Source organism: Coptis chinensis, chromosome 7 (genome assembly GCF_015680905.1).
Source record: "Coptis chinensis isolate HL-2020 chromosome 7, ASM1568090v1, whole genome shotgun sequence".
NCBI lineage: Eukaryota > Viridiplantae > Streptophyta > Magnoliopsida > Ranunculales > Ranunculaceae > Coptis > Coptis chinensis.
Genome location: NC_141462.1, coordinates 901499 through 927795, shown reverse-complemented (window position 1 = coordinate 927795; position 26297 = coordinate 901499). Strand labels below are relative to the sequence as shown.

Below are 26297 nucleotides of genomic sequence, written 5' to 3'. Positions count from 1 at the left end.
CAGTCTTAATATCTAAAAGGCTTTTAAATATTTACGGCCGGACTAGCCCAACCCGACCCATTGCCCACCCCTACTACCACCTACCTAGAGATGCTCTAACTCTTGGGAGCAAATTTTCTCTTGCCCACCGAGGCCTTTCTTGTCTGTATTTCTCTTTGCGGATAAGCCTTGTTATGTGGACTTAAAGGATAACCACTATTTATCACTATTTTATTCGATCAAAAATAAAAAAACCAAGAAAAGAAAATATCTAATCTCAATTCAATATCTTTCTCTGCTCAAGCCTCTAGCCAAATATATAGAACATGTCCAGCATGGGTTAAAAAGTGATTTTCATTAACATTTTTTTGAGTCTTAATAGAAAAACAAGTACATGGCAGTATCAGTTGCAAATTCCCACATATTCTGCAGAGAGATATTTTACAGTAAGGATCAAAACCAACAACAGTGGTTGAGCTCAACAAGTGTTGGAAGTAGTAGTTTAGTGTCTTCAGGAAATGGTGTAGGATTCTTCAGTGAGATTAAGAGAAAGGAGCCAAGATTCTCAAATAGAAGTGTGAAAGGCCAGGCGTTCTGGCAAGGTACAGCTAAACCAACAACCTTGGAAATGGAGGCCATTACTAGTGTAGAGCATTTGGATCAGATTCTAATAGAAGCCCAGGAGCAATCACAGCCCGTCATCATTGACTGGTAATGATTTTAGTAACTATTCAACTCCGGCCTGTAAATGTTGGTGTACTATCAACAGAGTTGTATTGTCTAATCATTAACTTGTTCCTAACTGAACGATATATTGTTAGGATGGCTGCTTGGTGTCGAAAGTGCATCTATTTGAAGCCTAAATTGGAGAAGCTTGCGGCTGAATACGACACAAAGTAAGTCATTACTGTTTTCTCCATGGACAAGATATCGGAGTTCATTTTGTTAATTCGAGTTCGGGTGTCCTGTGCTATGTCTAATTCATTGTTCAAAACTGTTGTCCACAGAGTCAAATTCTATTACGTGGATGTAAACAATGTTTCTCAACTTCTTGTGAAGCGCGGAAATATCTCAGTATGTGGATTGCATCCCAAGTAGTGGCTGATTATGTTTCACTAATTATTTTTCTTATTTAACTTCTGTCATTCTTAAAACCCTTCTTAAATTTCTAATTGCATTCATTGGTTTTGATGTCACCAGAAAATGCCAACAATTCAGGTAGTTTTTTGGTCCCCTTTGCTTTTCAATTTACATAGTTTTGATTCTTGAAAAAACTGTAATACGAATGAACAATGAAACTAAAGTGAAGTTCAAATGGCAGTTGTGGAAGGATGGAGAAATGAAGGAAGAAGTTATTGGAGGACATAAAGCATGGCTAGTTGTAGATGAAGTCAGAGAAATGATCCAAAAGTTTATTTGATTATACAGTTTGTATTTTATGAGCACTTGCTTCAGTAAAATCATGACGAAGTTGTATATAAAGGTCTTGATCACAGAATCAATTGAGAAGAAGTCTAAAATGGCAACCTTCTACAAACAACGATTAGGAAGCATTTTAGCAGCAAAGTATGTTGGCTCAACTGCATGTTTCACTGTATCTTGTTTTTCTCCTCACGATCATGCATTTCTTTAACAAGTGGCCGTAGTCAGTTGTCAGTGGCTGCATCACTCCTGAAATGTTCGACCGGTGAGGGAGGGAGAAGTGCAAGCTTCAATAGATATTAAGAAACAAGTGGCCGTAATCAGTGGCTGCGTCACTGCTGAAATGTTCGACCAGTGAGGGAAGGAGAAGAGCAAGGCTCTGTTTATAACGCTCAGTTCGTTGAAGCCGGTCGGCCGTATTCAGTTCGTTGAATATAAGAAATGATCCACAACAGATATATCCTTGACAAAGCAGGGTTCACATCTTCTTTTCACGTCACAGTTGAGAATCTTACAATAAAATTAATGTACTCAGAATATCGTTGCAAGTTATAATATATCCTACTAAGTTTTCTCTCCGATCAATTGACTTAACTGATAGTTGCAAGTTAAAACACTACCACCAAAAGTTTTAACATTTGTGCATGTTGGTGATTGTCTTTAAAATTAACCATCCATCAGAACCGTTCAAAAATCCCTCTTGCAATTCTACTTGAAGTTCATGGGTAACACCTTAATTACTAGGAAAGAAGAATGTCAACATATTTCAATATAAAGAATTAAAGACGCAGTATGGCCTAATACTTATTCAGAGGCTCAGAGCAAATTGGAGCCTAATACTTGAGCAGTTGAGCCTTATTTTCGCTTGCAATACTCACACATTGAAGCCAAGGGATCGAGCATTTCTTTTAGTGATCTTGCGGTTTAGGTGTCTATACTTTATAATTTCATTTTCCATGAAAGCCCACTGAAATCGTACACTCCCTTGCCCATACGACTTAGGGAACAGAGCTCATGAGCTCAAATACATTTTCAGCAGTTTGTCCCTAAACATCAACTACGATCAACCCCAGGATTACTGGATTCAGTTGCTTATTAACCACAATAAGGCCGTCGAGACATTTATGCCAGAATGCTCAGGGTGCTTGTTGTTATGTCCATAATAACGTGCCTACATAGTCAGAACTACAACTCACCTTAAACACGCTTCAGGGACACTACACTACGGGTTATAGCAAGATCAAGCATACAACTGTTCTCAGCTATATGAATATGCCTACTGACAAAAACAGAGGACGAACTGATGGAACTTCAGTTTCCTCAATATGCTTATCTCAGATTTCAAAACATTAGCGCAGAATATGAAAGAAGTTGGGTGTGAGCTAGATTGATGGTACACAATGGAAGGAGATGAAAAAAACATTCAATACAAGAAATTTGATAATCCATTATCCAATATTACAGAGGCAAATCGTAAAATTGTACAATTTACAGCAACTGTGATTTTGTACGGGAAAGAAAGGAAATGCCGCCATATTTTTGTTCACAATTGAAGATGACATTAATTTACATGAAAAAGAGAGCTCCACCTGTGCAAATGGACATAAAAACTGAAAGGTAAAAAAGGATCAAAAAGGGAAGATATAAGAAAATGAGAGCACAGACAAATGCAACTATGCAAGCACAGATTATTATCTATACGGTATACAACACAGGTAGTGAAGTCTTCTACTGCAAATTTTTTACGAGATTTAAGTAAATTAATGAAAGTTTGCCTGTCCGCATCACACCACTTGTTACAAAACCTGCATAGCAGAAGTACAGCCAGTGAGCTCAGGAAGGCAACCATAACATGGAAGAGTTAGTCAGCAGTCAGCACATTTATAGACATTCCCAAATTACAGCTTCCTAATGCTCTCACTGTAGACACAGTTGCTACCACACTTTACTCATTTATAAGGACCAATTACTTAATTGAAATTCTGAAACTGATTGCTTTCGTTTAAGACAAGATAAAATTAATTATTAGGTTCTTCATCCTATCAGGCTTTCTCTTAAACGGACATGTACGTGGGAAACTTATATAGTGTCTTGAACAGCTTTTTAATTTACACTTATTAACTTGTTTAGGACGACACAATATAAGTTGTGCAAGACACTATATAAGCTGCTCAAGACACTATATGACATGTCCGTGTCCGTTTAAGAGAAAGACTGTTCATCCTATTAGATAACACTTACTTAACAAGGCAAGGGGTAAATAAAAAAACAAAGGATGGTTAACTACAATATCAACAACTGATTCACATACATAATTTTGTCAAAAAGATTAAACTATAGCACGCCTTTCTACATTTGTAATAACCTCCTCCAGAATGAGCTACGGAGAACCTGGAACTGTGTTACCACATTTGTAAGTCCTCAGAGAGGCACACACATGGGGAAAATAACCTAATAGTATATGACATGCTCCCTGGACTGAGACCAAGCTCCTAGTACATTTTGAATAGAGAGGAGAGCTACACTGGGAATCTAGCACAGTAGGAAGCGCTCTGTCACGGAGTAAGGACTCTAGCTCCGGTAGGTAAAAGATAATTACTAGCTTCTTAGTCCCAACATTTTAGCTTGTGAAGTTCAAACTGGGTTAAATTAACAAAATTGACATGCTGACTACTCTTTAAATGAACTAACTATTATGGAATTTGCCGTTATTTACATCTGTGCTGGCTGAGAGCTACACTGGGAATCTAGCACAGTAGGAAGCGCTCTGTCACGGAGTAAGGACTCTAGCTCCGGTAGGTAAAAGATAATTACTAGCTTCTTAGTCCCAACATTTTAGCTTGTGAAGTTCAAACTGGGTTAAATTAACAAAATTGACATGCTGACTACTCTTTAAATGAACTAACTATTATGGAATTTGCCGTTATTTACATCTGTGCTGGCTGAGCCTAGCTCAATATTAGGGCCAAACGTCAATCCATCGACAGCATCCAACTCTACTTAGCATGCCTTATTTTAAGTCTATAAATACAAAAATACATGCATCAACAGGGATGTTAAACATTGTAAACCTTTCTAAAAGAATTACAAATCTTAACATTCCTGTTGCATAGTCTTTGGTGATATACACAAGCCATGCTAGGTACAATTATTTATAGCCAGAAATAAGGCCTTTGACATGAAAAGAGGGCATTCAAATTCATAACATTATTTGCAGACGTTCCAAGTTCATTTATGCCGATGTCCAGGGAGGGTTGGATGTCATAACCATAGGGTAGTAGCATTTCTTTTCCGCTCCCTCTACATATTGGTGTCACAAGTGTGACAGTATACTCCTTTGAATAACTGAAAATTTTCAAAATGTAAAGAGGCATGTATATTCCTTTTGACAACCATTTGATATATATAGCAGAATATATAAAATAACTCATGACAAGATGCACACATTCTGTTCTAATCTGTTTGAAACCAAGTGATTGGCTTAATGTTTCATATAGTTGCGGGTTTGCTAAATTTCACAGTTTTTACTCACTTCAGACTTTGATGTTCATTCCTATGTGCATAATATAAACTACGTTGGTCTTTTTTTAGCTGCACTAAACATTTAAGTATATGACTATGTGCACAATATACGGTCGGACTTTGATGCTCATCCCGGTGTCAATAATATAAGTTATGTAGGTATACATTCCACTGTTTTTTTTTTCAATCTATGAGAGTATGAGCTGCTCTAAACATTTCAAGTAACTAACTACTCCCAATCTTCTTAAAACCAAGCAATCATGCAAACTACATTCTAACGTCTAAACAGAATAAATCAAGAGAACCACAATGAATATCAAAAACATACCTCGATGAACCAATCACTCCAACAAAGCTTCCCTAATTTCAGACATTACAGTATCCCCATCCTCATCCAACCTCCCACTTCCACCAACACCGCCACCCAAACCGACTCCCAACCGGACGACTCGACACAGTCTCTCCACTATTAGCCGGACCCGCCGAGCTCGTCTCAGCTTGCGCTATTTGAGTAGGCGATGAAGACGACCCAAAATTCCCAGCAGGCCTAGGAGTAAAAACAAACCTATGTCTTCTAACAATATGTCTCAAAGTAGTCCCAACACCAAACTCATCCTCCTCCTCCTCATCATCATCATCCATTAAATTCCCAAACCGAACCGGAACTCTTCCCGTCCCAGTACTCCTCCTCCTACTCTCATTCTCATCCGTAGGTAGTAAAAACCTACAAACTGGACAAGAATTATGCTGCGAAAGCCACGGTAAAATACATTCACAATGGTAAATATGATTACAAGGCAATTGTTTCGCTTCCACATCAATAAAAAACTCATCTTTACACACTGCACATAACACAGAGTCACGGCCCAGAAACGAACTAGTTATTTTAATAGTGGGCATTGATTCAATTGAAGCTTTTGAAGCTGGGGAACTAGTATTTGCCCCACCTGGCATGATATTAATATCATCATTATCATTATTATCATCGTCTGGGTCGGTTAAATGTTGAATTAAACGGTCTAAAAGATACGCGTTAGAAAGACGGATTGGAATATCGTCGTCGGTTGTTGGGGTTATGGTTTGAGATAGAATTGGGTGTGGGTGTGGGTGTGGGTGATGATTATGGAGTGGAGGAGGAAGGGAAGAGAAATTAGGAGATGGATTTTGAGATTGGAAATGAGGTGAGTCCATTTCTTCTAAGAAATCACCATGGCAGTGTGGACAAGTGAGTTCTGGGTGGGATTGGGTTGTTGTTATTACAAGAGAGAAACTCATGTCACACTCGTGACACCAGTATGTTGTTTGTCCAACAACGTTGTTTCCGTTACTTGTTGCGGTGGTTGTTGTCGGAGAAGACATTGTTTGTTTCTAGATTTTTTTTTAAGGTTTTTGAGGTGGGAGCTTGTTTCTTCATCTCGTCTGGCTTCGTTGGGTTGGAGAGGATTGTGACCTTGGATGTGACCAAATTTACTGTTTTTACCATTGGTATGGGTTGAGGTGGAATTGTTTTTGTTAGCTGCTAATTATTAGCAATTGTTGCTTTGGCGTAGTGGTTAAGGCGTCTGCTTGCTAAGCACATGGGACTTCCCCGCGAGAGTTCGAACCTCTCAGGCGACGAAATGTGTTTTTTATTCAATTTGGACGAATATTTATTTTTTCACCTATAGTCGGACGTGTGTTAAATTTCGACGGACGGCAGAAATTGTGCTGCCAAAAAAATTTCAAAAAATAATGGACGGATGGCAGAAACTATGTTGTCCCGTGTGTTAAATTTTGACGACACCAGAAACTGTTTCGACGGATGGCAGAAACTTTGCTGTCCATCTAAAAAATTTCAAAAAATAATGGACGACGGACTACAGAAACTATGCCGTCCCGTGTGTTAAATTTCGACGGACAGCAGAAACTGTGCTGTCCATCCAAAAAAATTTCAAAAAATAATAGGACGGACGGCAAAAACTATGATGTCCGTATCATTTAACACTTCAAAATAGAAAATGCGATTGGATTGGTTTTTTTATTTTGGAGAGCCAAATTTGACTGGGCAAGCTAAAAAGCCTATATGGCACTTTTTTCAGCCCAATTTAGTAGTTCTCCATTGGACTTGCTCTTAGCTGCTTCCAGCAACTTTAGTCCAAAAGAAATTGATCCATCAAAGACTTGCCAATTTAATTTTATGCTGATCCAGAAGCCAGGCCCAAAATTTATCAATAAAGCGCAAAAAATCTGGTTTATGGTTGTAGATCAATAATTTGGGGTTCCATCGGAAACGTTATTGTCCAAGAGCAGCTTATTGTGGGGACAAAGGAAAACATCACCACTGCCCAACCACATGCAATTAATCTGGGTAATGGTCCCCTGTATTCTCCCCTCTGAGAATTTGTTGAAAATTTGGGGAAGACTGAATTGTATGACTGAAAAATGTAGGTAACCCACTGTTTCTTAAGCAAGCAATGTGCTACGTGCACAACGCTCAGAATATAATGTGAAAAATCAGTGTCGCACCAAATAACAGACTCAAGAAAGAAGCCAGGAGCCTGCCCCAGTTTACCGAGATAACAAGCACAGTTTAAAGAGACGACGGCCCCAGCTTACTCGGGATGAAAATTTTGATAGAAAACTCAAATATCAGCTGCACCATTTCAACAGAGCCAAAAACCAAAAAACAGCATACCATCTACACTGAAGCTATAATACTCTACTCAAAACACTCTATACTGACAGCCAGCAAGGAATCCCATCTAAAAGGCTTACCTAATAAATTAACTTATTTTGTTGGCCGGCCATGTCCTTCCTAAAAAACTTTCCCTAAAACTCAGGACTCTGAGAAAGCACTAAGGCTTCACCCCCACGCACACAAAACCTAGAGTGTTCCAGGAGATCTAATCATACTTATGTTTCATTGTTTTAACAAATTCACTACACAAAAGGTTACCCAATTTGAATAAAGTTCATACATGCAGTTGTCTAATGTTTTCTTCAAATACAGAAACTTGTAGTTATCAAGGCAAATCAAAACTATCAAAAATAGCACACAGGAATTATGTAAAGAACGAGCACCTCTCACAAATAGCACGCCATTAAAGAAATAACCAGCAGGAATGATAGGAATTATGCAAAGAAAAGCACATCTCATTATTTTGCCCAACTTCATACCATCCAATACAATAAAATCGAGTAAGAATTTTGAAAATTCGACTCTTACGCAGACTCCATAACCTTAATCAGAAGGATTTTTTTTCAGGACATTACACTATAATCAAGACATAAAATCACATGGCATTGCTCAAAATCGGACCAAATGTTGTAAACTTCTACATTGGGATATACTCTTTCAAACACCTTTTCAGATTCCGAAACCAAAAACTGCACGTATCTTGTTAAAGATAAGATCCCGCCATCCTCTTTCAGTGTTCTCAACCACAGTTGAATTACCATATCTGCAACCAAAACAATCAGTATCAGACAAACAAATCTAAGATTAGGAATAACTAAGACCATGGAGAATTTGGAGATGGATATAACATATAAAGTTAAAACAAACCTGTCTTCCTCTGGAACTCCAGTCTGCTTCAACTTGATGACAGTGTAACCCGGTTCAGGTTCATCAAATGCAATTCGCACCTGCAAGCATCAACAAATGTATTAATTCAAAGTTTGAGTTCAAACAATGCATAACATGAAAGACTGGAAAACACATGAATTACCGTGGAATAAACTCCATCAGTCCAACTTCCAAATCTCCATTTCTGCACAATCAGTTTCCCCTCTTGAAGCTCTTCATGAATCCCCGAAACCGATCCATCAAAGATAGTAAACTCCCCGCCAATTTCCTTACTAATCTTCGCATTGCTCTGCGTAAACCCTTTCCATCGATTCTCATCCATCAAAATCTCAAACAAATGTATCGCCTTACAATTAAACTTCTCAGTCATTGTAATTGTCTTATACCCCTCCTTCTCTTTCTCCTTCTTCTTCACAGCAGCTGGTGCAGTAGCAGCAGAAGCGGGTGCCACAGGCAAAACCACCTTCTCCGTCCCTTTCGCCACTGCCGTAGTAGTCTTCTTAACTTCCAGTTCCTCCTTCGCCGGCCCGCCTTTAGTCATAGTATCAACATAAACCCTCACTTTCTCCAACAAAACACCCTTCCCCTTTGTAAAAAACGCGTCTTTCAATCGTTTCCCAATAGCCCCATCATCTCTAACAGTAATCTTAAGTTCAGGATCTTCATCAGCATTCTCATCAGCAATATAAGGAAACTCAACATTCCCATCAACTTTCAATAAACTATTCCCCTCCTCATCTTTAGCTTCACCTTCCCAACTAAGCATAACACTAATTTCATACCCAGGTATTATTTTCCCTTTCCTAACATTAACATATGCTTCACCATCAACTTTATCAACAGTTTTAGTTTTAATATAAAGATTACCTTCACCATCAACAATTGTTACATTGGAAAGAAGCTTTGTCAAAAGTTGACGTGACCATTCTAGACAATTTGTTTCTGACCAATGCCAGTTGTGTACGTTTGCTCCATCTGGTCTCTCTTCTACGATCCATCGCTTGTCTCCTTCTCCGTATTTCGCCATTAGTTAAAAAAAAAAAAAAATTTTTTGCAGAATGAATGCAAATGGGAAGATTTGAGGATGGGGCTAAAAAAAAGGGACTAGTTCTGGATGGTACTGCAAAAAGTTTGGAAGACTCTAGAATATGCCAGGAAGTTGGAATTTGGATAAACCCTAATTTTGACTCAAGGGTTGATATAGTACGAAATGCCGCGAAATGTTTTGATTTCTCACTATATGTGCCAATTTTCAGTGATCGATATGGTTGGTTTATGGTTAGGGGTAGCAGTTTTGTACACGACTCCTAACCCGACACGAAATTAGCAGGTTTGGATTGGGAAAAAAGGCTTTTGGGTTATTTAAGGGTTGACCTGTTGAACCCGATAAATAAATGGGTTGGATTAGGTTACATATGTTAACCCGAGTAATCCGTTAGTAGACCCAATTAGTTTTCGGGTCTAATGGGTCGGGTCATTAACCCGTGACCTGTATAATTTATTTTAAGATAAGTTTCATTATTTTTTTAAAATCTCATTATCCTAACAATTTAAAATAAATGACTAAAAGGATAAAGATTAGTCATCATATTGATTCATTCGATAAATATATGTTTCATTATTCAATTTTCATTGATATATGTAATTGGATTATGGATTGTTTTTGTGAATTAATACATATATGTTTTTATATATATATTTTTTATAAATAAAATCGTGAAATACTAAATAATTTGCATACAGGTTGTCTGTGAATCCGATTCGAAAATGATCTGAAATTGACTTTTATTTCACCGAATTTATTTCACCGAATTTATTTCACTTTTATTTCACTTTTAGACCTAAATTTTTATGACCCTCCCAAACCCTAAAATACCAACTCCCAAACCCTAAAATCTCTTTCTATAAAAGCAGCACATTCAGCCCAAGTGCAAACACAACCTCCCCTCTTCTATAGCAAACAATGTCTGCCCCAGATCTATTAAGGTTGAGTTTGAAAATGGGTCTACTGTTTCCGTTCGAAAAAATGGGGAAAATCTTATTGTAATGGCTAATGCACCACCACCGCCACCGCCATCCTGCTGGGCCACTGCCTCGTCCTGCTGGGCCACCGCCACTGCTTCGCCTTCCTGGTGTTTCAGAATCTCAAGTCGACAGCTCTGGTAGTGGGTTTGTGACTGTTGATATTCCTCAGCGTCCTCCTCAGCGTCTTCCGCATTCGAGTTATCCGGGTTGATGGGTTTAGATGAATTGGGTCTTTTTTTTGTTTGTAGGCGTCTTCCGCATTCGAGTTATCCGGGTTGATGGGTTTAGATGAATTGGGTCTTTTTTTTGTTTGTAGGCGTCTTCCGCATTCGAGTTATCCGGTTGATGGGTTTAGATGAATTGGGTTGTTTCTTTTTTTGTAGATAAATACAAACCTAATTTTTTGTAGATATCATCTACTCACCATAAACATCATCTCTACAAAATTTCAACTCATTTGGAAATCTCTAACCTAGGAAAAAAAATTATTGCAAAAATATTATTTTCTAGACCGTTAGATTTATTTTTAAATATGACAACAATTTTTATTTAGGTTAAAGGTTTCCAAATTAACTGAAATTTTGTGGAGATGGTCTTTATGGTGAGTAGATGATATACACAAAAAAAACAATTTGTAAATACATGATAGTAGAGTTATATATACTTATAGCATTATAAGAAGTTAACAATTTGTTAAATTGTTATAGACTTGTGGATTAGATTATGTAGATATATATAGACATAGTAGTATCAATTAATAGTTTAAGTACTTAAGTACTTAACTTTATCCGTCCATATTAAATTCGTAGTAGTTAACGCACTCTAGTTTTGTGAATTGAAATAAATACATAATTCTATTTATCTTTATTATTTAGACCCTTCCACAAAAAAAAACAAAAAACAAAAAACAAAAACAAAACAAAAATTTGCATTTTTTTTTTTTGCCCTGGTTGTGATACATGATAGTAGAGTTATATATACTTATAGCATTATAAGAAATTAACAATTTGTTAAATTGTTGTAGACTTGTGGATTAGATTATGTAGATATATATAGACATAGTAGTATCAATTAATAGTTTAAGTACTTAAGTACTTAACTTTATCCGTCCATATTAAATTCGTAGTAGTTAACGCACTCTAGTTTTGTGAATTGAAATAAATACATAATTCTATTTATCTTTATTATTTAGACCCTTCCACACAAAAAAAAACAAAAAACAAAAAACAAAAACAAAACAAAAATTTGCATTTTTTTTTTTTTTGGCCTGGTTGTGATACATGATAGTAGAGTTATATATACTTATAGCATTATAAGAAGTTAACAATTTGTTAAATTGTTGTAGACTTGTGGATTAGATTATGTAGATATATATAGACATAGTAGTATCAATTAATAGTTTAAGTACTTAAGTACTTAACTTTATCCGTCCATATTAAATTCGTAGTAGTTAACGCACTCTAGTTTTGTGAATTGAAATAAATACATAATTCTATTTATCTTTATTATTTAGACCCTTCCACAAAAAAAAAAAAAACAAAAAACAAAAACAAAACAAAAATTTGCATTTTTTTTTTTGGCCTGGTTGTGATACATGATAGTAGAGTTATATATACTTATAGCATTATAAGAAGTTAACAATTTGTTAAATTATTGTAGACTTGTGGATTAGATTATGTAGATATATATAGACATAGTAGTATCAATTAATAGTTTAAGTACTTAAGTACTTAACTTTATCCGTCCATATTAAATTCGTAGTAGTTAACGCACTCTAGTTTTGTGAATTGAAATAAATACATAATTCTATTTATCTTTATTATTTAGACCCTTCCACAAAAAAAAAAAAAAAAACAAAAAACAAAAACAAAACAAAAATTTGCATTTTTTTTTTGGCCTGGTTGTGATAGATTGATTAGGTTGCCTATAAAATTCGCAATACGCACATTTAAGTTGTTTTTTTATGATTCTAACAGTGCGTGAGAAGTCCTTCTTTATATTATCTTCTATTGCACAGTGAATATAAGAGTGCTTCCTTTGCTATAAGGCGGTGCTTAGTAAAGGAATTTGTTGGAGTGGGTTTCATGTGCTTAGTAATTCGTTATATTCCACTTTTCATATTCATTTTCAAGAATAACAAGACTTGCTCACTTCATTGTTTAAGACTTTAAGTAAATTCGCTGATATGACGTGAATTTGTTATGGTCCTCTCTACTTGGTTTGCGTTTGTTGTGTCAGTTATGCATGATAATCTTGTCGTACATGCTGATCTAAAGCCTGAAAACATCCTTTTAGCATCCGCAGATACTGTAGAATTTATAATTGATAAGGTATGTTTGGGATGAATACATACTTCTCATTGTATCAGTATTACTTGTTTCTTTTTCCCTTCTTTTTGGGGGTTCTTTTGCAAGGCCTCTTCAAATATGAACCACAAGAAGCTCTTGCACACCCATTCATGACAAGGGATTGGAATATTTAGTGGTCATTTTGGAAGCGAAATCTATTGGTGAATCGTGTAGCTAATATCATGAAATCCGAGATGAACTATACTTTTGTGGTGTTATTACTTTGACTGTATTAAACTTACTGGACGAGCACGTTCTCTCATACTAATCCCTTTATTTTGGCCAAATTCTGTAGTATCTGACCATATTTAGGCTATGTATAATTTGTGGTGGATACCCAAAAAGTAATAAGTCTGGAGACTGTTTGGTCTCTCAGATTTATCTGGTACTGTTATTCATATTTTATTTATTTTGTATTTTTATTTTTATTTTATCAATTCTCCAAATTGAATAAAAATAACATCAAATTTCCTAGAAAAAATAACCACAAATCAACCGAAAGATAACTTGGATTAGTAATTTCAAAATGACAGCCAAACTTCAATTCAACATAATTTCAACATAATCTCTCTATTACTTGAAGTCCAACAAAAAATAATTAATAATTTAAAAGCACTCCATTAGATTGTGAAGAAAGAGAGAATATTGAAAGTATAAAAATGAGGAAATTGTGAAGATAGTTCTTCTTCGAATACCCAAATTCTATTTGTGGGTAATGTTTTGGTTTTTTGTTTTTTTAAATACACAAAAGAGAAGATGGTGGGGTTAGAACTTAAAACGGAGGAAGTGACAAATATTTGCGGTGGTCGGTCGAGATCGGAATGGAGATGGTGGAGAAGAAGAAGTCATAGAGTAGGTGAAGAAGAAAGTTTTTTTTTTCCAAGTTCTCGATTTTTTTTTTAATTTATTTATTTTTTTCTCGCGTGATTAAGTTGAATGAATATCGTTATCTTACATTTCTAAAGAGATAACGTGATCATTGTTATCGGGCATTTATGTTCTCCTTATTCATAAGTTGTGGCCCATATTCTGAAAATAGACTGGACCAAACAACTAAATACCTTATAAGAGGTCTTATACATTATACAGGCTACCCAAACCATGCTGCCAAACAGGCCTTAGTGGTCATTTTGGAAGGGAAATATTTTGGTGAATCATGTAGATAATATCATCTAATCCGGGATTGATTTATACTTATGTGGTGTTATTATTTTGACTGTATTAAATTTACTGGACGAGCTCATTCTACTCCCCTTATATTTAGTGTTCATTTTGGAAGGGAAATCTTTTGGTGAATCATGTATTCTGGGATTGAGCTATACTTCTGTGGTGTTAATGTGTTACTTTTGCTGTGTGTTTAATTTACTGGACGACCTCATTCAACCCCCGTTACTGTTTTTCCTTTTATGACATAATGAATGACATTTTTTTTTCAGCAATGTGTTATATGAAATTATTAAAGGTGTGGTTGTACTCATTGGAGACGTCTCTCCATAGTGCTATTGATCACCTCCAAAAACAGTTTTGAGGATTGTTCGGATTAATACCCTCCTGACTTTATACTCTTGCTTACTTTTATCCGACTTTGTGTTGAACTTATATTAACCGTGTTAAACATAATATTGCCCTCTGGAGAAAGTTTTATCCCACTGTTTATCAAGGCGAGCAAGGTACCCCGCGTACAAGTGTACAACAGTCGTAATATATTGTCAAAAATCATTGTCTCACCAAATTAAGAAGATTTGAGGAGGGGGCTTAAAAAAGGGGGAGTAGTTCTGGATGGCTTTGGAGTTTGGATATCGGTTTGGTGGGCATTCATGGGTTAGATATCTTGGATTTACATTTTGGTTAGGAAGTCCAGGTCCACCTTATTTGCAGCACTGAAAATTACAATTACAACATCACCTGTTTCTCTACTACTGCGACCTAAATTATATATGGATTTAGACTTTTAGCTCAAGCTTGGATGTCGTATAATTTATTTTCTGACATTTGTACGAGTAAGCCGAGACTGTAATAGGAGTATAAGCAAGCAGAATATCTATTGTTTACACGCAGTACTGAAAATAGTACACACAGTAACCAAAGAGCTGAACAAATATACGCTCACTTCAAAATTCAGAACTCATAAATTTAGTTTTCTTCAGTAGCAGCAGTTGCGATAATTTTAAAAAACAGAGAACAAGCTCATTACAACTTTACGTACTACTTGGGAGTCTTTTTGAACTGTCGGTGATGGATTGTGTTTCCTTTTTGTTTGCTCCACTTGTTGACTCATCAGGTGGTGGTGGTTTTACAATACTAAGCTGACCACCTTCTTTGTTGGCAGCAGCTGCAAATTTCACTTCATTGCAGTGGTTTATGAACTTTGTCAATTCCTGTACAAATTTTGAAGAGAGTTAGACTTCACCATCAGTGTGAAAAATTGAAGAACCAGACCATCAGTATCCAGTTATTAATGAAGAGAATTAGCTCTTGTCAAAGGACTTCGGTGATAACAAATATCAAAGAACGTACTTACTAACACCCCTAACAGGACAACTGCATGCTATAAACATCATATGAATACTAAACAACATCAAAGAAGGTCTAACACTATATACTTTTCTAAATTTTGTCATACTAAACAAGGGGGCGGCAGTAAAACAATTGCAGTAGCTAAGACGGCTGTAGTCCAGACTCCAGAGGTAAGGAAAGTTAATTCTTCATAAGAGTTTAACATATATATTATTTTGGAAGTTTTCAGTGTTATTCATTGAAAAAGTAAGAACCTTTACAATCTGACTTGCGGAAAATAACAAAGAAGAATTTTTTTCCAAAAGATTGCCATTTAACCAATTATTTCACCAAATTAACAACAACTGCATCAATATACAGACAACAGGATTCAATAAACTTCGCTCATCTCTGGACAAGTTGTTATATACTACATGGTGCTACAGCTACATGCAGACACAGCGATCTCTCCAACAACACGAAGCACAAGGAAGTCAGTTCTCTTGTAAATTACTTGGGTAAACTTTTAAGAAAGACTTTCAAACTTCTAACACTAAGATACAAGCATTACAAAATCGTGTTATGGCTTCACTGTGATCAGTATTTTCATATGAAACCAAAGAAACATTCACTAATTTTGCTACCCCACAAGAGAGCCACAACTTTACACAATTACACTCCAGTGGCACCTACATTAGACAATAAATCTACTAGAATAATTAGGGATAAGTAGCTGATGCTAATGCAGAAAACGCATGCAAATATTTCAAAAAACTAACTCTAATCGTGGTCTTAACCAAAACTAACCAATGTGAGGTCTCTTTTTGAACACTTGATTGAGCTTGTTTTGTCTCTAATGGGGACCTTTAAGGGGCGACATTAGGGTTTAAGGGTAATTCAGTCAATTGGTAATAAAAATAGAAAAACATGCCAATTTCTAGAGAATTTAGGGATTTTGCAGCCGCAAGCTTTAGCACACCAGCTAAGGATTGCAATGAGGGAGATGAGACTGAGAACGAAACACCAACAACGGAGGATGAGGAAATGGAATTTGCCAAGTCTGTACTTGTTAAGAAGTACAGAGAAGGTTCGCTGGAGAGATTTAGGAGAAGGCTCGATCTAATCGAAGTTAGATCTGATGGAAGTTGGGCACACCAAGAAGGCCACAAGATAAAGGAGGAGGCTTTGGATCTCGTCCTCAATTATGAAGCTAAGGGGGGTGAGCAGAAGGAAGTAGATTCGTCAGAAGAGGAAGAAGCTTTGAAGGCAGTAGATTCAAAAAAGGAAGAAGCTTTAAATGTTCAACAAATTATCTTGTGCTATTTTGAAGGTAGAGAAGGTGAGAAGAAAGGTTTAGATTCAATATCGAGCCTAACCCACTCATCTGATGGGGCTCCATCAACAGAGGTTAAAACAGCAAAGGGTTTGAATGGGGAGTCAAGGAAGACTGGAAAAGCAGGATCTTATGCCGATCAGCAAGAAGACAATGTAAGTGTGTGGGCAAAGATGCACGCGGTGGCTGTGCACTCTAAGCAGCCTATTACTGCTGGAAACGAGAAGACGAGAATAACACCAGCCATGAAGAATAGTGAAGAAGATTCATCTGTCGAATATCGAGTGGTGCATCGATCACCTATGGATTTGGATGCTAGAAAGGATGGAAATCAGGTAGAATTTATTCAGAACAAACTAATGGAGGTTTTTGGAGTGGGAAACAATGAAGATATGCCTTAGGGGTTTACAAACAACAAAACTGAAGAAGAACTGATCCAAGAGGCAAAAGATTTGTTGGTGACTGTTGGCTACAACCTTGAAGCTACACAGGTTCAAGATGAAAGCTTAATTACTAATGGGGATCCAAAACAGATTGGGAATGAAGAAATTACATCGGGAACAATTGAAGAAGGTGCTGCAGGCTCTAATGGTGGGAAGATAAGCTCATGGGTAGATATCATTGGACGTGCATCTGTTGGCAAAGAGACACTTGAATATATTCCACCAACACTAGTAAATGGTAAGCCAGTGCTTCATGTGAAGTCTTCTCAATTTGAGAATGTCAATAAGAAATATGAGAAGTTCATTGTGGGCAGAAGATTGGGGTTCAATTATGTCAAAGATATAGTTCAGAGAACATGGAAGGTGAAGAAGTTCATCATGAGAACCTATGGCGACAGCATGTTCACTTTTGAGTTTGAAAGAGATGAAGATAGAAGCACTGTTTTGGACATTGGTTCATTCCATATTGCGAGTCATTTGTTTGTAGTCAGACCTTGGAAACTATTTGTTGAAGCGGAAGCAAATGAACTGAAAACCATTCCTATATGGGTAGTTATGAAGAAATTTCCAATGGAACTATGGAATAAGGAGGGGTTTAGTAAAGTAGCAAGTGTTATTGGAAGTTTGGAACGCCAATGTTCGTTGATAAGCCTACTGAATCAATGGCAAGAACCTCTTACGCAAGAGTGTGTGTTGAAATAGACACGGATTGTGCCTATCCTGATGGGCTACCAGTCATTGTGGATCAGAAAAGAAATTTTACTATACCATTTGAGTATAACTGGAAGCCAGTAAAGTGCTCGTGCTGCAAGGTGTTTGGACATAGCCTTTTGCAATGCCCAAAGACAGTACATGAGAAAAAGGTAAAGAACACAGTATGGTTGCAAAAGGAAAAGGATGTTCAACACGAGGACACAAACAAAGAATGCATCAGTAGGGATGATCAGGGAAAGAAAGTAGATGAGGATGCTCGGGCTGAACAAGGGCAACAATGCCACAACTTGGAGCAAACTAAAGACAAACAGGAAGGCCAGCAGTGTAAGATCTCTGAAGGAGTTAAAGAAGCCCCCAATGCCCAAGATGATAAAGAAGGTGAGTGGGAAATTCCTACACGGAAACACTCAATAAAAGTCAGAGAAGGTCATCATATGATTCAGTAAGGGAAGGGGAATTTGAACACAAACCAGCGAACCCAAAGCAATAGTCCAAGGGAAAGAATTATTGGTGGAAAGAACTTGAGCCCTAATATAAGAAGGAATCAAGGAAGTGGGCCAAGTGCCGGTGATAGCTCAGGCTCACAAGGTGATCAAGACAACACTGAAGGTAGTCACATTAAATACCATCGCTCTCATCAATGATAGATCTTAAAGGATGCACAGTGGTGGAGGAAATCAGTTTTAGGAGAATTGGGCCAGAAACAGGCCCAATTAATGAAAAAAAAATTATCAAGGAAAATAACAAGCAACAAAGGCACGCAAGGAAAAGGATGGCAGCAAGATTGGTTAAGATTGATAGATTAATTTTTTACTCTATTATGCATATTTACATGGAATGTAATAAACTATCAGATGTCATTGCCTATAATGTACCAACTGTATGGTACATAGAAGTTATCCCTAGTTCATTTTCTGAAGATATCAAGAAAATCATTTATGATGATGCTAGGGATAGACAATAGGTGAGAATGTAACAAGAATTTTATTTATGAATAAAAAGGGGTAGGGTACCTCTCTAAAAACCTCGCTTACCGACCAAAAAAAAAAGGTCTCTTTCCGTTACAGAGAGAAAGAATTCCTGTCTTTCATTTCTCCCTTTTTACATCTTCAACTAGCAATATACCAGCAATCTCTGTTATTCTATTTAGCTATTCCCTCTTGGTTATCCTCTTCCTATGAACATTTGATCTTCACAGTCTAATGGTACTTAAGACAACTAGTTTACTAGTATTTACAGTCAACAAGCCCAAGAGACAGGCAACACTTAACAGTATATCTCCAAATCCAATGGGCAAGTAAGTTTTGCAGATCCTCAATAAACATAAAGAAGCATATAAAAGGTATTACCCAACTCCAGTTTGATTCCCATGTAAAACAGTTATAAACTAGTAATAAAAAAGAATTGATTTTTAATATAATTTAGAGAAATGTAAAGAGAGAGGTGTTTCTTACACGATCCGTTTCCATTTCTTTAGTAACCTTAGAAGACTTGATGACTCTCTTTCCTTTACGAATGGTAGGGGCTTTTCCATGCCTACTTGGAGGTATTGTCTTCTTCTTCTTCTGCCCTTTAAACAAACCTGCTTTCTGCGTCATCCTCTTTTTCTTCTTTCTCTTCTCTCTTCTTTCAAGGGTTTTAAGGGTTTTCTAATAGATTTCAATTTCGATATTTATTCTTACACCCAAAACTGTTATTTCGTCGGCATCATATTTTATCGCGATTTATGCTGACATTTCAGGGGTTGGCATTTTGCTTTTTTTTTTTTAAAAAAAATTATATATTTGTATTATGGGTGGAACTCGGGCGGGTTGGGTCGGGTTGAGACATAATCCGGGCCCAACCCGATTTTCAAATGTTTCAACCCGAGTCCGGACCAAGTCTTAGTTGGTCTTTAAATTTTCAGCCCAAGCCCTAGCCCGATCAATTTGGATTATATCGGGTTATGTCGGATTGGTCAAATTTTTCGGATTTTTTTTGGAATTACGAGGTAAAAAAATATTGAAATTGAAATCTTCTAATAAAATCAAAGGAATTTGATTGTTTGAATGGAAAACTAACTTTGTTGGTTATATTATTTTCTATGAAATAGAGATTCTCAACCTCATTTTTTTATAAAAATAGAAGAAATAAAATATATACGTACATATATGCACACGGCTCGGGTTTTTCGATTTTTTGGTATTCTAACCCGAGCCCAACCTAAAATCGAGTCGGATTTTGATTTTACAAAACCAAGCCTGGACTACGGATTTGACATGTTAGCCCACGACCAACAAAAATCAGGTTTTAGTCTATCGGGCTTGGGCTAACCCGACCCAAGTTCCACCCCTAATTTGTACCCTCTTCAATGTTCAATCCATTTATTAGCAATGTGGTAAAAGAAAAATTAACATACTACATACTACCATAATAGCTTTCTTGTGTCTCCATACTACAGAGTACTAGTAATTATATATGTGTTCCACAAATTCATACTGGGCGATGTTCATGGTTACATTAGTTTGCGAGTTCTTGGCAACATCTGTGGCAAGTACAGCAGCAAGTGAACTGACCATTGCTGCATTCATATAAGTTGTAGGCTCCAAGTGGGAGTAGTCGGTTCTTGCGTCATTGAACTGGTCATTTGAGTTTGGACCTCCAACAATTGCACCAGTGTGAGTGTTGGGGTTGTTGCTGCCAGTATTATACCATGACTGTCCATCATTACAGCCCACTTTGGCTGGGTGGGTTCCAATCGAGGGGATGGATGAAGCTCTATGGTGCAACTGCATGGGGTATTTGTTTCCAAAGCCAACCATGTATGACATCTTCAGTGGATTATTTCCAAGTATGTAATCCACCTGAAATGCAAAAAATGAGGATCAAGTTTTATAAAATGGTTTCCATTTCATATGCTTTGCAAGCAGACCATTAAATTATGCAGTATACTGTTTTCACTGAATATCAACAAGGGGTACCATTTTGGATCCTCACTTTCTATAAATCCCATGAATCTCCCAAACATGTTTGTGAAGGGTCTAAAAGAGAAAAGATGCTTTACCTGCGCTTTCGCAAATGCTCTTATTTGGGAGGTAGAGAAATGCGCTGACCCACATTGGACGCCATCAACCCCGCCTGCTTTCAGAGTTCTCGAGTAGACAAACAACACTGTTGTAGCACTTGTAACATACTGCAAATTACTACTATCTCTGGTGTACAGAAGTCCCCCTGCAAGTAGTATCACAACATTTTACCCTGAAGGATATCCAAAGAAGTGTTCTATCTTTCTAAAATAAAAATAAATAATATAGAAGTGTGCAACTAATTCATACCAGGAGTTGTCTGGATCTGTCTAGAACTACTTCCTGGCATCAATGCACACACAAACGAATCTGCATCGTTCTTGAACTTCCCCAAGTTTGTCTTCCCAGCCACATAATCCTGAGGAGGAACGGAAGATATAATATAGTGTATAGTGTACTCGCAGTTTCGCCTTCACACACTGAGTTTTCTTTCCACTATCATAAGAAGGTTTCGGAGCTTAAGATAATCATACCTTCAAAAGTAAAGTCTGAACACCCGCAAGTTTATTATCCCAGCTGAACTCAGAAACTGCCTGACTCCATCCTTGATTATTCAAGACAAAATTCAAGTACTTGGTATTTCCACTTGCTCTATATAGCCAGGCAGCAGCCCATAAAAGTTCATCCTAGTAACATAATAAGAGTTGTCATCCATTAGCACAATTACCACATATATATACAAATAAGTAATCTCGCTCTTGATAGTAGTTATATCGAAAAACGATTAAAAAAGGGATTGAACTTTACAAGTTTTAACAATATGGAGACTAAATTTTTTTTTCGGGTTAATTTGGGGACCAAACTTTTTAATTTTTGTAATGTGGGTACATGTGTAACATGACATCTAAATTTCTCACACGGCGTTTCACAATTCGAATTAATTTCTATAGTCATGAGGTTGTAGCATGGTTATGAGGTTGTAGAATGTTAGCATGGTGTATAACAATATATGTAACTTGTGAATTATGAAATACCGTGTGAGAAATTTAGACTACATGTGTAACTAGTCCCCACATTGCAAAAATTAAAAAAATTGGTTCCCAAATTGACTAAAAAAAAAGTTTAGTTCCCATATTGTCCAAACTTGTAAAGTTCGATACCCTTTTTAGTCGTTTTTCGTAGTTATATTAGTCTTAATGCTCTACTAATACCTGATAGCCTGAGTAAGAGCAGTAGAAAGGGCAAGAACCAGAGTAGGATCCCCTATACTTGTCAGCAAAATCGAACAGCTGATCGAAAGAATGTCATAAACCAATTACATTCGGAATGAAAAAAATTAGAGGATCTAAATATATTAAGGTATATATATGCATGGGCATTTAGTTAATCAGTTACCGATTGTGATTGACTTAGAAGTTTTGAAGAATAGCCTGAATCCACACCACGAAATACAATGGAGGCCGCTGCAAGAGCAGCAGCAGCTTCAGCGGCCGCTTCTGTGCCTGGTTTGGAGGAAGTTATTTTGTAAAGAGTTCGAGGTGTGTCCATGTCTTCAGGACGCTCCCAACATTGATGGTCAGCGTTACCATCACCGACCTACAATACCACAGCCAAACCTTGTAGTGCAGTTCAAAATATGAAGCAGGTAAGCTTTCTGATGGATCTTCATAAAATCCCAATGACATATAATCATCCATATGTGTGCTAGTGATTAATGTTTTAAAAAGCTTTTGAGGTGTGCCTCAAGGCGAGGCGTACCTAAAACGCCCTAGAAGCGTTGAGAAATGTGTATATGCATACGAGGCGTACGCCTTCAGTGTGTGAAGTGTTCCTGAGGCGTATGCCTCAGTTGTGAGGGCGTAAGTCTCCATCGCACAGACTTCACGCCATATGTTTTAAAAAATACATTGTTTTTAACTTTTTGTGAATTTTTTCAAGTAGACATCAACAATATGTCCACCAAACTAAAATTTGTGCATTAATTCCTTATTGGTCAAATAGTTCAAACAACATCATCAGGTATATATACTTGTATCAAAACACTAAATAGACCTGTGTTAACCTGAGTATATAGTGTGGTGGGCGTGGTGTGAGCTTTTAATATAAAATCTGCTCCCCATTGGATTGCCGATTGAAGATAGCCAATCTGGTTTGCGGAAGATATCTGGGACTTGTACTCCACTGCAGCCCAACTCAATAAGCTGATGCTGAACGACAAGGGCCACCCGAACTTGACGTTGTCACCAGCATCGTAGTATCCCCCACTCAGCTTCACCTGCCAAATTACACAAATCATTTACATCAGTCCATCTGTACTTGCTAAACATAATACACTCTGGATTGTTGGTGAGTACAGTATCAAACAATACGGATCCGGAACATACCACCGACATCGACTATAGTATCATTTGACAGTTAAGGAATCATACCTAACGGGCACTTCGATATGAACTTGTTGATGGTACAATTTAGTCTCATGGTCAAGCTATGAGATTCTGTTATATATGTTCAGCGCCTAGTTAAGGTCTGATTTATATAGGCTATCGTTCATATAATGTAGAGAAGAAAAAATGAACTGTGTAAAATGTGTAATGTGTAAAAAGACTCCACTTAGAAGGCGAAATAAACTTGCCTAGCTGCAATATGCTAATGGCAGATTGGCAGTTGGCAACATTCTAATGAAAACACACCCCCTCAAGAAAAAAATTCACTTTGGTACAATACTGGTGCTGTAATTTATGAATGGCTGCAAGAACGCTGTGAGCGAAAAAAAAAACATAAAGAAAATAACTACTCAGACATAACTGTTATGCAGATTTAATGTTAGTTTGTCATATTACATTCTCACTTTGGCCGTCAGCAAGTGCAGAGTCTCCTCTCCAAGTGACTCTTTGATTAGTAGGTAACTTCCCTGAACGTTGCCCTTCGAAGAACAAAATGGCTTTGGTAAGAGCATCTTTGTAGTCGAAACCTGGCCCCTCACTAACATTCTGAGCAGCTAATCCTTGTAGACTAACTAACACACACCAAAACACCAACAGGCCCTTCAGTATTCCACTCAACATCGCCATATATAATGAGTGTACTTGCTTCCTTAGTACAGTAAATGTTTCAGTTGCTATGGTATCTATATAAAGAATAGCTATAGTACAGAATTGGAATAAAATCTCCCACCGAATATCTTCCTAGTTACCATGTATCTATAGTAGCTTCCATATACAGGAGCTTGATTGTTGTAATCAATCTGTATATAGAGCTGAAGTATGAACTTATAGGCATGTGCACATAAAATTCAAGTATGGACCCAAGGATATGGAGTGTAACCGTACTCCTCTTTGTTGAGCACAAGTAAAAAACTGAAGGGACGATGAGCTCATAAAATTAGCATCCACATTCTTCATAAAGGTAAAGAAATCTGTGTAGTAAAAGTTCATCGAGCTCATATTTACGGCGCATGTGAAGCACATATATTTGGCCTATGGCTCTCTCACCATCCCTTGCTTATGCATCAGGAATACGTGCAGTGCTGCATTAACTTTAGTTCACCAATGGACATTATCGTTGTTAGACTTGCCTAATTTACTACAAAAATGACACAAGGTATTGTTGACCAAGTATGAATTGAACCATTCTTTATGTTGGCATAGGAACTTGATATAGTGGAATGATCGAATAGAACTAGTTACGTCCAGGAATGGGCAGTGATATCTTCTTACACTCATGTAATCTATGGTGACTTGATTTCCTTGACTTTCAAGCACATAATGTTTTTATCACGCAACTCAAATATATCATGAATGCATTTGGCCTTCAGTGATTTTATTATGTCTATCAGCTTTAGGTTCATTTACTGTTAGTCGAAATCTATTTAAGCTGTAAGCAAAGGGGATTAACTTGTCTAACAATTATTGGCTTCCATAATCAATCTTCATCCGCCTAGAAATTAGCATGTACTTATTGAAAGTGAGCCACCAGCACCAATTGCACGTACACCCCATGGCCCTTGGTCCACAATTAAATGATTAGTACGTTCGGACTTCTTGTAGTGCTATTGGATCTTGAAAGATGAAGCATTAATCTTCAACGCTGAAAGCCATCTAAATGGTAATCTAACTAGTTAAAACAGTTATCGTACCGCAACTTCAGTCACATAATGGGTATATCAGCATATTGTCAATCAGTGAATGAATACCTCTAACCTGACTTCTCAGGAGATAAAATAGCTTGGCTGCTTTTTTCAAGCATATCAATGGGTGGAATTTGGCCTGATCTTAAAGAGTTTTTTGCGGGCAAACAATCTCAACGTACGTTAAATTAAGAATTTTTGTGACGAGCTCTGAATTTTATATGCTATAGAGTATGAGATACTCTTGAATATCATGACAAAACCTTACCAGGGGTGCATTATTTGCTGCCAGACAAAATGTTTCACGAAAGTCAAATTTGGAACAGGCTAAGCAACGAACCACTGAGCACAACCATGAAATATTGTTCTCCAAACTCACTCTATTATTCATTCATGTTATATTGAACTGCACAACTGGCGAGAACATAAATAACTAATTGACAGTCAATTAAAGGGAATTCAGTAGTCACCACATCATGCATGCATACTCGGACAATGCAAACACAATTGAGTTCCAAACTTTTCAAGATATTCAGAAGCAAGAAACCAAGTACTTATCTGGTTGATCAAGAAATGTATTGAGAATTCATCCACTATTTTCCATACAATAGTTTGTTTGGAAAATTGACAATCAACACGCTTCATAGTTTGGGTTGACCTCCAATTGTCGTTGTAATTCTATGAATTTTGGTAGCTTTTCGTTTTGATTGCCACGCTTTGTGAGATTGGAAATTGGAATCTTCAAAAAGAAAGATTGATAGATTTGAGTTTAATTAGTAGATGAATTTCCAAGAAATTTGATCCACAGACGATGCCAATGTAAATATGCGTTTTGGTCACGACCTTACGATTCTAGGTGATTAGGGAAGATGATGTTATGACTGAGTTTGAATGATCGAACTGCCTACGTATCCAGTTCTCCGGTGAATTGGAATCAAGTCAGACGTAGTTCACATTGGGTGGTTGAATGGGAGATGGAGAGAATGGGAGCATGAATCTCCCTCCCCTCCTTTGTTAGTTCCCTCATCATCTATAGCCTGTGACCTTTGGTCAATGTGGCTCTTGAATGAGCTTAAATGCGGATGCCATAAAGTGCATGGCTACTGTTATAGAATTGTTGTAACCAGTGGCGGAGCCAGGGGGGTCCCAGGGTACACCCGGGCTCACCCTCACTTTCTAACAAAGAAAAAAATACACTTCACTCTATACCAAAAACCCAAACAGAAAAGAGAAAAAAAAAAAAACCCAACTAAACCCAACCTAATTCTTTTGAGAATTCTATATATATGCTTCAACATGTTTTATATAGTCTTGGATTA

At 37.0% G+C, this 26297-nt stretch overlaps 5 protein-coding genes and 2 pseudogenes across 6 annotated transcripts; 3 read left to right on the top strand and 4 right to left on the bottom strand.

Moving 5' to 3' along the window:
• Window positions 1-212: 212 nt before the first annotated feature.
• WCRKC1 (WCRKC thioredoxin 1) lies at window positions 213-1980 on the top strand. The gene is made up of 5 exons (XM_086573483.1): window positions 213-690; window positions 801-875; window positions 987-1053; window positions 1180-1197; window positions 1301-1980. Exons 1-5 carry the CDS (start codon window positions 374-376, stop codon window positions 1397-1399), a joined length of 576 nt encoding a protein of 191 aa, XP_086429609.1. The 5' UTR covers window positions 213-373; the 3' UTR covers window positions 1400-1980.
• Window positions 1981-5255: 3275 nt separating this feature from the next.
• On the bottom strand, window positions 5256-6373 carry LOC147485003 (E3 ubiquitin-protein ligase SIRP1-like; annotated as a pseudogene).
• A 1661-nt stretch (window positions 6374-8034) lies between these two features.
• LOC147485002 (Aha1 domain-containing protein) lies at window positions 8035-9660 on the bottom strand. The gene is made up of 3 exons (XM_086572538.1): window positions 8631-9660; window positions 8468-8547; window positions 8035-8363 (listed from the first exon to the last, which is right to left on the bottom strand). The coding sequence occupies exons 1-3, from the start codon at window positions 9513-9515 to the stop codon at window positions 8270-8272; spliced, it is 1059 nt and encodes a 352-aa protein (XP_086428664.1). The 5' UTR covers window positions 9516-9660; the 3' UTR covers window positions 8035-8269.
• A 5220-nt stretch (window positions 9661-14880) lies between these two features.
• On the bottom strand, window positions 14881-19498 carry LOC147484999 (2,3-bisphosphoglycerate-dependent phosphoglycerate mutase). Its single transcript, XM_086572441.1, has 2 exons — window positions 19302-19498; window positions 14881-15239 (listed from the first exon to the last, which is right to left on the bottom strand). The coding sequence occupies exons 1-2, from the start codon at window positions 19443-19445 to the stop codon at window positions 15060-15062; spliced, it is 324 nt and encodes a 107-aa protein (XP_086428567.1). The 5' UTR covers window positions 19446-19498; the 3' UTR covers window positions 14881-15059.
• On the top strand, window positions 15292-17099 carry LOC147485001 (uncharacterized). Its single transcript, XM_086572440.1, has 2 exons — window positions 15292-16433; window positions 16467-17099. Exons 1-2 carry the CDS (start codon window positions 16285-16287, stop codon window positions 17089-17091), a joined length of 774 nt encoding a protein of 257 aa, XP_086428566.1. The 5' UTR covers window positions 15292-16284; the 3' UTR covers window positions 17092-17099.
• LOC147485000 (uncharacterized) lies at window positions 17099-18707 on the top strand (annotated as a pseudogene). The gene has a single exon (XR_015201985.1). The product of XR_015201985.1 is annotated as an uncharacterized LOC147485000 (transcript).
• A 695-nt stretch (window positions 19499-20193) lies between the features above and the next one.
• LOC147484998 (endoglucanase-like) lies at window positions 20194-24120 on the bottom strand. Its single transcript, XM_086571227.1, has 8 exons — window positions 23693-24120; window positions 22915-23127; window positions 22248-22448; window positions 22064-22141; window positions 21386-21538; window positions 21162-21270; window positions 20891-21057; window positions 20194-20690 (listed from the first exon to the last, which is right to left on the bottom strand). Exons 1-8 carry the CDS (start codon window positions 23921-23923, stop codon window positions 20292-20294), a joined length of 1551 nt encoding a protein of 516 aa, XP_086427353.1. The 5' UTR covers window positions 23924-24120; the 3' UTR covers window positions 20194-20291.
• Between the last annotated feature and the right edge of the window lie 2177 nt (window positions 24121-26297).